The 11953-nt window shown below is 36.5% G+C and overlaps 1 protein-coding gene across 1 annotated transcript; it reads right to left on the bottom strand.

The window, feature by feature from the left end:
* Nucleotides 1–1165: 1165 nt before the first annotated feature.
* On the bottom strand, nt 1166–4208 carry LOC126054936 (peptidyl-prolyl cis-trans isomerase). Its single transcript, XM_064034847.1, has 5 exons — nt 3902–4208; nt 3461–3658; nt 2301–2501; nt 1647–1819; nt 1166–1323 (listed from the first exon to the last, which is right to left on the bottom strand). Exons 1-5 carry the CDS (start codon nt 4109–4111, stop codon nt 1179–1181), a joined length of 927 nt encoding a protein of 308 aa, XP_063890917.1. The 5' UTR covers nt 4112–4208; the 3' UTR covers nt 1166–1178.
* Nucleotides 4209–11953: the final 7745 nt, after the last annotated feature.

Raw genomic sequence — 11953 nt, forward strand, 5'->3', positions numbered from 1 at the left:
TTTCTCCACAATGGCTGCATACACAAATTTTTATTTACCATACACAATTATAGGACGTCTTACACTAATTATCTGCATAATTAAAATCTTTAAATTCAACAATATTCCGCTGCGCGAACGCACACGTACCCAATTAGTTTATATCGTTGAAGTAGATCAAAAGGGGAACTAGTAGTTTTTGTTAGACATTTGTCTAGTCATACATATTAGGTAGGTACCTACAGCGACCTTTTTTTTTACCTCACCAATGGATCCTAGAGCTCTGATAAAAGTCTTACAAATTAGGTACTAGACCAAAATTATATCTACCTTGCATTTCTCTGTACCTAATTCATATATTTTACTACCCTGGGTTTTATGCCAGGGGATATAATTTAGCTTAATCATTGTTTCACGGAAAATAACCATAGCGTTTTATATTTCTGCTTACAATTTCCCGCTAACACACTCGCGTTCCATATTTAACTGCCGTATTTCCCGCCTCAAACCCGTCTCTGAAATGAGCCAATTTACTTAATTTATATGAGAAACTTCGCAGCTACATTTTAAATCAGACTTCTTGGCATCCGACAAAAAAAAACATCCCTATTAATATCTTCAACCATTTATTTAATACCATGAATTAATTTGACCTCAATTTTTATGCAAACACAATTTTGTATTGGTAGGCAGATCAATCAAATTTTAATGGGTAAATAATTTTATTCAAATTAATTTGTTATTGCCTGTTCATGTAAACACGGTAGATAGATAGGTGTTTCTATGAATAATGTATGAATTAATTTGATGCGACAATAATGTAATTTTCACATGGACAATCATAAACAAACAACACAACATAAATACTAAATGTTTTTGTCGATGGTACCGGTGTGTATCAATTTTCAGTCTCATCTTGCCCGCCCATCCAAGGAATGACCGCGCTAAGCGTTACCTACTTAATCTTATAACCGACTGATTCGTGTCGCTGTTACTTCCCACAGCCACGAACTACTCAAAGAGTTTATAAGAACGCAGGTAGGTATATATTCATACCCTTGCACAAAAAAAAACTACAAGACTTAATTAAATAACTTTTACAACACAAGCTCTTATTTCTCCCGCTTCGAGATGCTGTTCTGGAAATAAATCTAGGGGCAACGTCATTAAGTAAATAAAACACAAGTTCTTAGTAATTATCATTGTAATTCTCCACAGTTGCTGATGGTGACCTTGCTGGAGACGGTCCCGCTCTTGCTGCCGTACTTCTCCATCTTCTTCACCACGTCCAGCCCGGAAATCACGTGACCGAACACCACGTGCTTGCCGTCCAGCCAGTCTGTTCTGGAAAACGGAGTTTTTTATAAATGTTTTAGTTTACAAATACATTGCCTACAGGTTTTCTTAAGAAAATAGATAAGTACAAAAATTCTACAGGGCATGAAATACTGCCTTCTATGTTTTATCCTATGAAAGAGGCAACCTATAAATTCGGTCGTCTCAATCGCATCTCCAAAACACAACCACGTGAAGCCCTTCGCTAACTAGTTCTCATAGACACCGATAGATGGCGCTGTTGCAAATTTTAGAAAAACTTCCTTTTACATCCAACTGCTTATAAAAATACATAAAACATTATAATCGAAGTAATACGGTAAAATACATACTTAGCGGTGCACAAAAAGAATTGCGATCCATTAGTATTGGGGCCCGAGTTCGCCATGCTGAGTATACCGGGGCCCGTGTGTCTTAACGTGAAGTTCTCATCTTCGAACTTGCGCCCGTATATCGACTTGCCGCCTGTCCCGTTGTTGTTGGTGAAATCACCACCTTGACACATCTGGATAAGTGTGAGTTAAGGAATTAAATTATAATTTTATAACACAATGCCCTTTTGTCAGTGCACGCACATATTGTCAGAAACTTTGTTTTGAGATTTGTACGCATGTATCTCTTCTTTCACAACTGAGTTGAAAACGAAAGACGAGGTTCTTTGAATGCAATTTTCATAAAGGAATACATAAAGCTTGCAGATGATGAAGCATACATAATTAATTTCAAGTTTTATGTTAAAGTTAAAATAATTGCTGCCTGATTTTTTCATTGCTTTGTGGAAAATTTACAGTCCAGCAGTCTAACGAAGGAGCGTTGGGTTGCCCTGGTAACTGGGTTAAGGGGGTCAGATAGGGCAGTCACTCCTTGTAAAGCACTGGTACTCAGCTACATCCGGTTAGACTGGAAGCCGACCCCAACATAGTTTGGGAAGAAGGCTCGGAGGATGAGGATGATGAGGGAATGGTAGACTGATATGAAAAGGATACAAAATCCGGTATAATCCTGTGAAAGCTGCTGCCCTGGTACCCAAATCCCTTCTCATGCGTGCACAGTGCTCTGAAGTTCTCCGCAGTCTTGGGCACAATGTCCGCTCTCAACATCATTATCACCCGGCCTAAGGATTGCTTGCCCACGCATATGTCAAAGTATACTTGTGGATTACGCTTCTCTGACGGTTTTGTTGGTATCTGTAATAATTAGGGTCTTTTTTTATTTATGTGAAGCTAAAACCATTGTGTAGGTACAGTTGTCATAAAAAAACAACACATGCAATAGTTGTATATTGAGCACCCGGGTAAAACTGTGGAACTGTGAATTTTGGAGCAGCAATCTGACTGGAGTGAGACAAAATTGTTATCTCCCAAATTAACTAATATGCCTACTTAATTTGAACATGCTTTGATTCAAAACTTGATAACCACAAAAATAAAGTAAGTCATTGTACAAAGTACAGGTTTATTGATGTCAATCGTTGGTTTAATATTAACATTATTATAAAGTTAGTTAACGATCGGTCACCAACAAAGCCGCGTTTGCCCATACCATTAATCATTACCATTTTTACCCAATATACCATATTTTTACCAACCAAGTTTTTACTATTTATTTGTTGGAGTTACGCCCAACAGTCATATTAGGATTAAAGAAGAAGAGTCAAGAAGAATTTGCCATTAGTTAAACTTTTCCATTAAACCCTTATGAATTTGCTTCCCCAAAGTTATAATTTAGGGGTATATAAGCTTAGTAACAACACACTGTCCTCACCAATCTTACTACCAAAGTATTATTTTAGAATTATTTATCTCTTTACGTTCATCAATGGACATTTACACGACGTGGCAGACGATGATATATGAACTTGTTCAGCCATATTATATAATAATTTTTCTTCATTTATTCTTGGTACTACACCACAAATTACTTTGAATTAATCAGCCTTGGTGAAACCAGGTGAAACCATGGTGAAACTAAATCATTCTTGTCAAGTGTTGAAAAAAAATACTGAATGTCAAAATGACAAAAAAAGGGAAATATTTATGGTATATTTTACTAAAAAGTTTTTAATCATGTTCATATCCTGAATTCCTTATAAATCATGAGAATTATGATTCTAATATTAAATTAAGAGTGAAAACACTATACTTACAGCAGCCGTCTCTGTATTTTCCTTAGTACCTTCCTCTTTATTTTCTTTATCCTTATCTTTTGTTACAGTTAATGTTTCTCCGGCATGTTTCTGTAACCAGGAGTCTTCAGACCAGACCGGCCTAGTAGAACCTTCTTTGATGCGTTGTGGAGCGGCTATATTCACTCTGATTGTGCGACCAAAGAGTTCAGAGTCATTCTGAAATGATTTATGGTAACATAGTTAGGTTATGATAACAAAGTAGAGGGAAAATATTCATTTACTCAGCTATAATTGTCTACTTTGCATTGAAATTGATGTTGTATTCAATTAAAATTAATAATCACAGAAAGTTCAGCTTATATGGTTGGCTATAAATAACCATTTAATTATTGAGCCATATCATCCAAGTGAATTAGTTTCAGAAGCATACTTCTGTGCTAATAACGAACAAATACATACCATATTATCTATAGCGGCTGCAGCGTCCTCAGCATTTTCAAATTCAATAAAAGCGAAGCCTCTGTGCTTCTCAGTCTCATAGTCCAGTGGTATTTGAACATCCACTAAGTCGCCAAAAGGAACGAACGCTGCGTTGAGTACCTTCTCATCTACCTCTTCTGCCAGACCTCCAACATAAATTGTACGTTTAGAATTAGGTTTGCTAGACATTTTTACTTAAATATACAACTACAAACTGAAAACCGGTAAAAATATTTGTTGTTGTTTGTTTTATAACCTCAATCTTAAAACGTCAATTTCAATTTGACGTTTTATCGGACATGCCTATGTCAATAACTTTTTAATGAACCTTTCTCGATTGGTCACTGTTCTTTTAAGACACACTCTTCCTTGCAACCTTGTAAAAAAATATTTATTTATTGCAAAATGTATACAGTTAATTAAATAGATAAGCAAATAATTCAAAATACTATAAAGTTAGGACTATGATTAGAAATATTCTCAAATATTTCACTTTTCAAGAATAACATAAAGTTTTCAGTTGTGCTTAACCTGACAAAAAAGGGGTTGCATTGTTATCGGATGTATAATGTAAAATTTCGAAAGCAAATGCCTCTTAAATAATTAATGTCTGTGCGGTAATCCTTTTGCTCGAGTAGAACCTATTTATAGAAAAAAACATACAATCTAAAAAAAGACAACAAAATAGACCAAAGAAGTATCTAGAGGTAGATAAATCCATCAGCATAATTGTGTATCGCTGATATAATTAAAGGATGCGTATGCGCTTACATATTCATGAGTTCTACCGATTAAAGATATCAAACTTGTACAGGAGGCGTATTTCTTACTAAAACTACTTCTGAAGCTATGTCATCCCTATAAACGAGGATGAGGCATGTTAGGTTTTGTTAAGGGTGATTGGACTTTTATGCAGCTGGAGTTGCGGGCAAGTGCTAGCAGTTTAACTAAAAACAAAGGTTTTATCCAAACCGTGTGCAATAATTACAAAATTATGAGGATTTCTACTTATTATTAAGTAAACCCGTCTTTGGATAGTTTAAACAAAAAAGATTTGAAGGAAATAAGTGTCAAGTATTTTAGAACATTAGTACCTGCGCTTCTTTCTCGTGAACCGCTTGGGTTTTTAATTCAGAAAGTGCCTTTTACAAATACGCGTGTGATCGGAAGGATGAAGATTAAATGCAGGGGACACGACGGATGTCCAGAAGCTAACTATTTTTAGTAAATCTATTTTTACTTTTATAGGATGAATGTTACCTACTTTGTGCCTGTACCCAGTATAAAACGAGCTGAATGGCTTTATCTTAAATGACGATGATTCATCGATCTTAACTGCTAAGATAATTTCCCCTAACGATAGCGATGTTTCATTCAATTTGTTCTTATTTCAGGAGCAGCAGTATCGCTACACTGGTACTCAGCTGCGTAGTAGTAGACGTGGTAGAGAGGAAGCTGACCCTAACGTAGTTAGGAAAAGGCTAGGCAGATGATGATTAGGTTGCAAAATGGAGAGGACAAGAGAGGCGTGTTCTTTCTAAAAGGGTCTAATTTTTCTCCTGTTTTAAGTAGTTGACATACACCTTCAAACTTTTTCATCTGCCAAAAGTCTGCTCTTGTACGCCTTAAACTAGGCAAATCATCCACGAATATACCCAGTATTACAACAACCCACCTGCTTAATTTAAACAACAATTTAGTATTCCAACAACCGTTCTAATCGTAGACATAAAGTGTTCTTGTAAATGGTCACAGATTGCAGTCGTTCGCAACTAACATAAAGCAACTGGTACCAGTACGAGTGGTACCGACTTGCGTACGGTAGCGATCGCGGTCGCTCCGTAATGAATTATTTAAGATACATTCAATTGTTTGTTTATTGTGCCTAGTTAAGGAAACGAGAGGTTTATTGAAGGATTTCTGTTACTTGTGTGTGTGGTTGTTTGTTTCCGAATTACAGTTACAATGTGTATTTATGTGTGGGTAGAGTTAACTTCCATCACATGTCATGATATACCATATTTTTTACTACAGACTTTTAGTAATTAAGAACGACTTTTGTTACTTCTGATGCCCTTTGTACCTAAACCAGGCCCCGGTAACGCTTTGGATCAATCCAGCAGCCCGTAGAACACAAACCCGCAGCCTCATGAATCATTGGTCTACATCAGGCTATAGTGGCTCTTATGTCGTTTATCTACTTAACACACTCGTAAACATTAAAACAAGATAAAAGGCATTAAAGTCCCAATCAATTAGGACCGTAAAATATACAATAAGTAAGTAGTTATTCGGAGAAAGCGATACTAATATCTATCTACGATAATAATTGAGTGAGACGTAATTGTAATCGCGTGTCATCTCGCCGTATTGTGCGCAAAACTTGCAGCTGGCAAAATCTTTTGTTTTTAACACCTTTGCTTTTATAAATGCTATCTGAAAAGCCAGCTTGGCGGGGATTTTTGTTAGGCTGTGGCGAGGACTCGCCGTGGCTAGCACGAGGCGTTTTAAATCTGCGCCTCGTCAGTGAGAGCTTTTCACAGCTCCATACTGGGGCGAGGTTCTTATATTTGAGAGCATCCGAAAATTCATTAGATTAGGATGTAGGTCTCATGTAATTTGTGTTTTTTGAGCTTTCTTTTACATTCGGGCATCTCTTTTCTTTAGGTCCCCGGATCGGCAGCTGTAAGCTTTGAGCCCGAGCCTCGTACGAGTCACGGATTGTATCCGCCACAGATTAGCATAAAACCCCCATTTGTTCAAATTCCTTAACAAACAAGTGTTGAGTAATTTATGTGTCATGCGTAGGAGTTGAAAAGACACCTACTGACACACTTACTTATTACAAGCACGAAAGCACGCTAATCACTAGAAATTTTATAAACGAGTGAGAGTAATAAGCATGATCAAAACAGTTTTTAGATTTTTTTAAAGAACTTAAGACTGACTGTAAAATTACTATGATGAAGCTTTTAGCAAAATGAGTATCTATTGTGCCAGTGGTTGTCTATGTCAAAATCTTCTCAAATGTTCTGCTAAGAAAAACAGGTGCTATAAATTATGGGATCAGGGGTTTCTATTAAAAATATTTAGCGTTAATTTGTGAGAGACAGTTAAATTAGGCTTTTAAATAGGTGATACTATATGTATTCTGTCTTTTTTAGGGTTCCGTACCCAAAGAGTAAAACGGGACCCTATTGTTTTCGCTCCTTCGTGCGTCCGGCCGTCCGTCCGTGCATCTCATGAATCGTGATAGTTAGAGAGCTGAAATTTTCACAGACGATGAAGTTTTGTTGCCGCTACAACAACAGATACTGAAGTAAATAAATATTTTGTGGGGCTCCCATACTACGTGATTTTTTGTCCGTTTTATAAATAATGGTACGGAACCCTTCTTGCGTGCGTCCGACTCGCACTTGGCCGGTTTTTTGTGAACCATAACTTGATGCAATACACGGAACTACAATATGATGCAACAAGCCCTAAGCAGCTATTCAAACAATGTTGCACCAACGAGTCTAACATCTTCATAAACGTGTCATTACAAATGTAGCACTGCAGATAATTGTAGGGCAAACCGACAAGTTTCTTCTTATGTATAAAGACTATATTTATCTGACACCAGCTAAGTGCAAATCGGCTTCTCGGAAGACGGGTTCCCTATATTAACTGAGAAAAACTTGCAAGAAAATCATCTAGTGGTATCGGAACCCCTTTAATAATTACTTTGTTCTGTTTTTGGTTGAGTTTTTGTATTAGGAGTAACTAAAATACCTTCATCATCAAAGACATTTAAATTGTCTAACTAGCACAGATCATAAGATACAGCCTACTAACAGACGATGTCTTAGTAATATGGTCCAGTTTTTACCTTTTGAGAACAGAACCCTAAAGCAACTAATGTTGGGAATCTCTTCAAAGTCCAAGTACTAAGTACCTATAACTGCTAAACTTGTTAACTTCAAGAGCCATTGACTGTCATTCAAGGATGTACAAACGTAAAAAAATGACGATTGCTAGGAGGCCCCGGAGCCCCTGGTGATCAATGAATTATTTAAAACATTTGAAAGTACCTTCAGACATCTGGTATCCGTTCAATTTCATTGTCTGCTAAATATCCCAGCAGGAAACCTCTTTTAAAACAACGTTGATGTACAGGTGGGTGCTAAGCTTAGAGCATTTAATCTGGTGGAGGCGCCGTGAACACAAAATCTCTATGTGAAAAAGTCTGCGAATATACACGTGGAGAAAGGCATCAAAGTCAGGCTCATTCTTGCATCTTGGATCACATCGACAAAATTTACCGAAAGCATAAAGTTGACACACCAACCTGTAGGCCACAAACTTCGTATTTCTTCCGAATTTCTTCAATGGATTTCAAAGATTTTAACCTCATCACAGTAGTGAAAAGTTAATTTAAAGACAGATTCCTTGTGATGGTTGACCTGCTGGCGTTTGTACCAACTTATGAGTAAGAGGGGCGCTTACTATCTTTGGCAGAAGGGAAGGCACATCAAAAGCGTCTCCGGTTGATCAAATTATCCAAGTAGCAAAAACATAGCCAAGTCTATTTACGAAAAAGTAAGAAATCGTGATGACTTCGCAAAGCAAAGCTGGAAACAGGTTTGGTACGTGTAGAAAAAAAGAAAATGTATTTAAATGTAAGAAAGACATCTCGGCATTTTATGCTGATGATCCTGTGTAAGCTATGCAATTTTTTAATTGCTACATGGCGGCACAGATCATGTCAAATAGCTGTGCCGCCAGTCAACCAGACCTTATACATATTTTGTTCACATTATTTTATGTTCATACATTGTAACTGTTGCACAGTGTAAACGCCTATCAGAGCAAATAATTGAAGAGCTTTCTTTGGTTTTCTTTCGCACAATGTCACTTTCTTTTTCAGGCCATCAGATAAAACTGTTGCCCATTTGGGAATTCAGGTTAGGCAGTGCTTTTCCTGGCTTTTTCTATGTTAGTTTGAGACCAAACAATAGAAAAGAATGATGTCCCATCATGGCACCAATCTTAATATATCTCCAGCTTCTCTTTAACTGTGACAAAGCTTTACAATACAAGTATGTTTGTTATCTATTTGTCGCCTCTATTGATTTGACCCTAGTTGACCGTAAACAGCAAACGAGCGTAAAAACTGATTGTAAAAGCTTTTTATGAGCAAAAACACTTCGAAAAACTAAACGAACAGTTTCCTATTCAAAATGGTAAGAATTTGTCGAAGTTTGTTTGATTTGGATACAGTTAAAGTTCTTCTGTTGAGTTATCGTGACGAAGTTATTATGATTTCGATATTTCCTGTCGAATAAATACTTCAGATTGGTGAAATGGTACGTGGGGATATGCGGTCTTGGCAAACTGCTCCTAAATGCAGGGCTCTTGTCTTTCGTAAGATATGACGTTTTATTTAAATACTTATTTGCTTAGTTCATCCTTTTGATGTACAAATAGTTTATATGTTTGTCTTCTGTGGGTGCCTAAATGGTTAATTCCTTGATGACACTGGCGAGTCCTTCTTCAGAAAAGTGCCTAATTCAAAAAAAGTGAACAATTACTATGGACGTGTTTTTATAAATGGGCTTAATTTATAGCAAAATGTGTAGCTCAATACACTCTTATGGATAGGTAGATAATTTGTTCAAAATTCATAAACTTGTATATGTTGTTGTAACAACAAATTTTGCCTCCCTCGGAAATGAAATACATACTTATTCGCAAAACTGTGACTTCGCAATAAAAAGGAAAATCTACAAATTACGGTTGCAGAGAGGTCGAAGAACTGTCATATCCTGGGTTTTAATGGCGGAGTATAAAACTTATCTCTATTCCGGAAAACCTCGTTATAGGTACTTATTTATAATTTTTATCTTCGAAGTAAATAATCATACGGCCGGTTCTCTTCCTAGATCTACTTATACTGAGACTAACTCGTCAACACATTAAGACCGGTGGTTTCTGAGATTAGCGTTGAACGCGCAAACTAACAAACTCATCGGCTTTATTATAATATTTAAGTACAGAATCTCTAATTACATTCAATCTGACAAGTAAAGGTATCATGGTAGGTACAGTGGCAAAATGAAAAGGTTCGTTACCTTACAGTTGATTTGCGCTTGCACTTTATAGAATTACAGGAATCAAGCCAACTTACCCATGTAAGAAACACTGCTAATATTTTAATAAATGTGTCTTTTTTACTCCAATTGAGAACTACGGCTTGACAGCCATACCTATACCACAGAACTGACAAAAATTTTAGTATGGAAATAATATAAGTTACATAAGAAAAGGTACGTTAAGAAAAAGTCCGTCGTTTTTTCAAATAATGAAAATTTGAAAAACGACGTGCCTTTTCTTTACGACACTGTACAAGCAAAAGATTAAGTTCATGTCAAATGTCAGCTCTAGCCTAACAGTTAACTCTTAATAGCTTGTAAATAATGATGCCATAGCTGAGGTAATTAAGATATTGATGAACATTGTGAACAACGACATAGCTGGAAAGAATGACGAAAATATGAAGAACTTATGAGATATAGAATTAAGAAAGATGAATATGAACGAACATGCTGATGAGGATTAATAAATTGAGGACTGCTCTTCCAGAAAAAGGAATGAAGAAAAGCACATGAAAATACTTCGATCTGTCGTTTCATTCAAAATATAAAGAAAAAAAAACAGATTGTCTTTTGAAAATACGACTAATTCATAAATGCACAGGCGCTTGTAAGAAAACACTCAACCAGACAAAACGATATGACTTCAAATCAAGGTATTTAACTTCTAATATGATCGTTCAAAGCTTCGATTAACCATAAATACCTTTTATAACATCCCCAGCCAGCTTTAATACAGGTACTAGTTACCTAAGAGTATTAAAGTTCACGTCATCTACAAGTTATTTGTGCGATTGTAGGCGCCAGGCCGTTAAGCCACCTTGCAAGGCCCGTCTGTGTTGCCTTTAATTTATTGATAGGTAAGTGAAGGAACGATGGGGAAATGGCCCTTTTGGGCAATGCTAAGCTCACAGTAAAAGGTAATCTGTATACATTTTAGTATAACAATGGATAATAATCAATTAACAATGGATTAAAACAATAATTACAAATTGTAACTCTTTCATAGTAGAAGGACATTAATATGTCCTTTGCGTTTAATCACGATGCATTGAGTCACGATAACGAATCTGAAAGGATTTTTGAAGACACCGTGATAATACGTTTGGTTCTAAAAAATATTTAATTAAATAAACATTCCTTGTGAGTATACAATTCATTGATGTTCTTTTAATTAGTATCTTATGTATCTTGTAATAAAAATCTAAAGATCCCTAACAATGGCTACTTTAGGTAACTCCTGGAACGCAGCACCACAGTTAGCAGTATCGTTTGAAATCAATAAACCCAGCAAGTTTCCTGCTGTTTATTTACATAATTGGTATCAATTAAGGAAATGTAATTAGCAATCTATATACATATCTGGACGTCCTGTGTTTATAGCATTAGTCTCATCCCGTGGTTGGCTGTATAAAAATGTAACTAGATGGGGTAGATACGTGTGCTAGTCCCCTTGCCTAAGTAAAGGGGGTCTTTGTAAACTGGTCGGATGAACTTGCACTTTATACACACGGCTGGTTTCTTTCGAGCGCCGAGCATGTTTGAAGCTTTGCAATTTGGGTTCATCATCACCATCTCCCGAACCTTTTCGCAACTATGTTGGGATCGGCTTCAGGCTTCTAGTCTAAACAGATACAGCCGAGTATCAGTATTTTACAAGGAGTGACTGCCTATCTGACCTCCTCGACCCAGTTTCAGAGGCAAGATTTTCAATTTGTGTTATTGTTTTTTTTCATTTACACATGCTTTGGACCTCGGGGTATGTCACCTGATTGAAAGAGATGGTGGTCGAAGGTGGAGCACGGTTGCCTAGAGTTAGAATGAATACTCTGGTCTTGAGGTTAACACATTCTTAGGCTTCTATATTATGCCTCATTCGGTCATTGTTTTGCAGTCG

Source organism: Helicoverpa armigera, chromosome 5 (assembly GCF_030705265.1).
Source record: "Helicoverpa armigera isolate CAAS_96S chromosome 5, ASM3070526v1, whole genome shotgun sequence".
In the NCBI taxonomy this organism is placed as follows: domain Eukaryota; kingdom Metazoa; phylum Arthropoda; class Insecta; order Lepidoptera; family Noctuidae; genus Helicoverpa; species Helicoverpa armigera.